The sequence below is a fragment of the Aplysia californica genome, unplaced genomic scaffold (assembly GCF_000002075.1).
Source record: "Aplysia californica isolate F4 #8 unplaced genomic scaffold, AplCal3.0 scaffold00528, whole genome shotgun sequence".
NCBI classification, from domain to species: Eukaryota; Metazoa; Mollusca; class Gastropoda; order Aplysiida; family Aplysiidae; genus Aplysia; species Aplysia californica.
The window spans coordinates 246,638-248,605 of NW_004797798.1; the positions used below are offsets into that span (position 1 = coordinate 246,638).

A 1,968-nucleotide genomic window follows, 5' to 3' on the forward strand; every position below is an offset into this window, starting at 1 on the left:
GATGATGATGATGATGATGATGATGATGATGATGATGATGATGATGATGATGACGACGATGATAATAATAATAATAAATAATAATGATGATGATGAATACCCAAGAAGGCCCTTGAAACCTCAGAAATATTCCCGACCTTCCAGAAAGCTTTGAGGACCTTAGAATAAAACGTTCTATTTATAACCTCCTTGAGGAGACTGCAGTAGGCCTAGAGACACAGCAAAACTAAAGCGATGGCTATTGGAAAGTTGACAGGTACTGATCTAAAGGTACTTGTCTTGTAAGATTTTGTCTTTATTAAAACTGAGTTGTCAAATCATATCCACAACACCGTCTTAGCAATCTGCCTACCAAAACAATTGTAGCTCACACGTCTTTACTTGGTTCTTTGTATATTTTTATTTTATTGTACAGGGTTTTACGGCGCTCGCAACTGCATGCGGTCATAATATGAGCGCCTGGGTTCTTTGTAATCCCAAACTTGAAGGTTAGATAAGAAAGTAAATCTCAAGACTTAAACCTGATAATTCCATTGTCAGTGTCTTTTCGACTTATTTCAAGTTTGTTGGGGTATTTTATCGATTATGCCCCATGAAACGCTATAATCCACAAATAGATAAGAGCAAAATAAATCATGTCTAAGCGTAGTCTGGTGTTGAGAAAAATAAATATGAAGTATTTTTACCTGGATTTGCCCCTGTCCTAAAAAGAACGGATTGGTTTTGATATTGCAGATAGTATTGGATGTGACCCATCTCATGGTGGATAGTCATTAAGTCCTCGTGTGTTACGTCTGTGCACATTTTGATCCTGAAAATAAAAATTAAACATAGATTACTATACCAAAATGGGAAACATTGATGATCAGAGTATCATTTTTCGAATAATTGCAACTGTTCTTAAATAGTTTCAGCATCCAGTGATCGAGTGGCAAAGAAGAGGCGAGGAGGAGAGAGAGACCGAGAGACACATACACAGACAGACAGACAGACAGACAGACAGACAGACAGACAGACAGACCGACAGACAGACAGACAGACCGACAGACAGACAGACAGACAGACAGACAGACAGACAGACAGACGGACAGACAGACAGACAGACAGAAAACAAAGAGGCAGAAAGACACAGAGCAGCATAATATTATCACGTTATGTATTGAGACAGCATAATATATGTGTGCGTTGATTAAGTGTCAAGACAGGGAGAATACGATACAAATAGGCAAACAAACAGAGGCAACAAATAAAAAACTAGAATAAACGGATTATTATAACGACTGCCACTTCTGTTAACATTACAACATTTTGTATGCGCCAAGTACTCAACTAACCCACCTTCATATATCTCACCAGACGCCCTTCTGTATATCCATAATTCCACATTCTTCCATTCTGTTTTCCATCAATCACCCTGTCTTTCAACCTATCCATTCCTTCACCTATCCTTGCTTTCATCCTTGCATGCATTCTTCCTTCCATCTATCTGAACATCCATTCATTCATTTCCCTCTGTGAATCCATCTATCGATCCGTTTGTCAATTTCTATTCACCTAGATCGTATCCTTCAACCCATTGCGCACACATACCTGCCTTCGCCCATCTAGTATCCCTTTATTCATACATAGATCTTACATCCATTTCTGTACAGCTTCACAACGCCAGCATCCATTATGTCTTTCATAATTATGTTTATCCTATACAACCAATATTTCCTTTCATAGAATTATATATATTATGCATTCGTCTATCCATCTGTCATTGTCTTATCTCACAGACTTGGAATTGGTCCAAATAGAAGTGACCCATTAAGAAGATCCGCAAGACGTCCATTCGACTCTGCTTTCACCAGTTCATTAAAGCAGCAGTGTTTGTTTAGTATAGGGTTTTAAGGCGAGCTCAACTGCATAAGGTCATATAAGCGCGTAGCAGCAGTGTGTGTGTGTGTGTGTGTGTGTGTGTGTGTG

General features: G+C 38.8%; 1 protein-coding gene across 1 annotated transcript in view; it reads right to left on the reverse strand.

Annotated features, from left to right (window-relative positions):
• The window catches only part of LOC101849400 (angiotensin-converting enzyme-like), a 19,122-nt gene that overhangs the window by 5,668 nt on the left and 11,486 nt on the right, over positions 1-1,968 (reverse strand). The window contains exon 5 of the mRNA XM_035971882.1: positions 687-858. Within this exon, the coding sequence (XP_035827775.1) occupies positions 687-858 (172 nt within the window). The remainder of the gene's footprint in view (positions 1-686; positions 859-1,968) is intronic.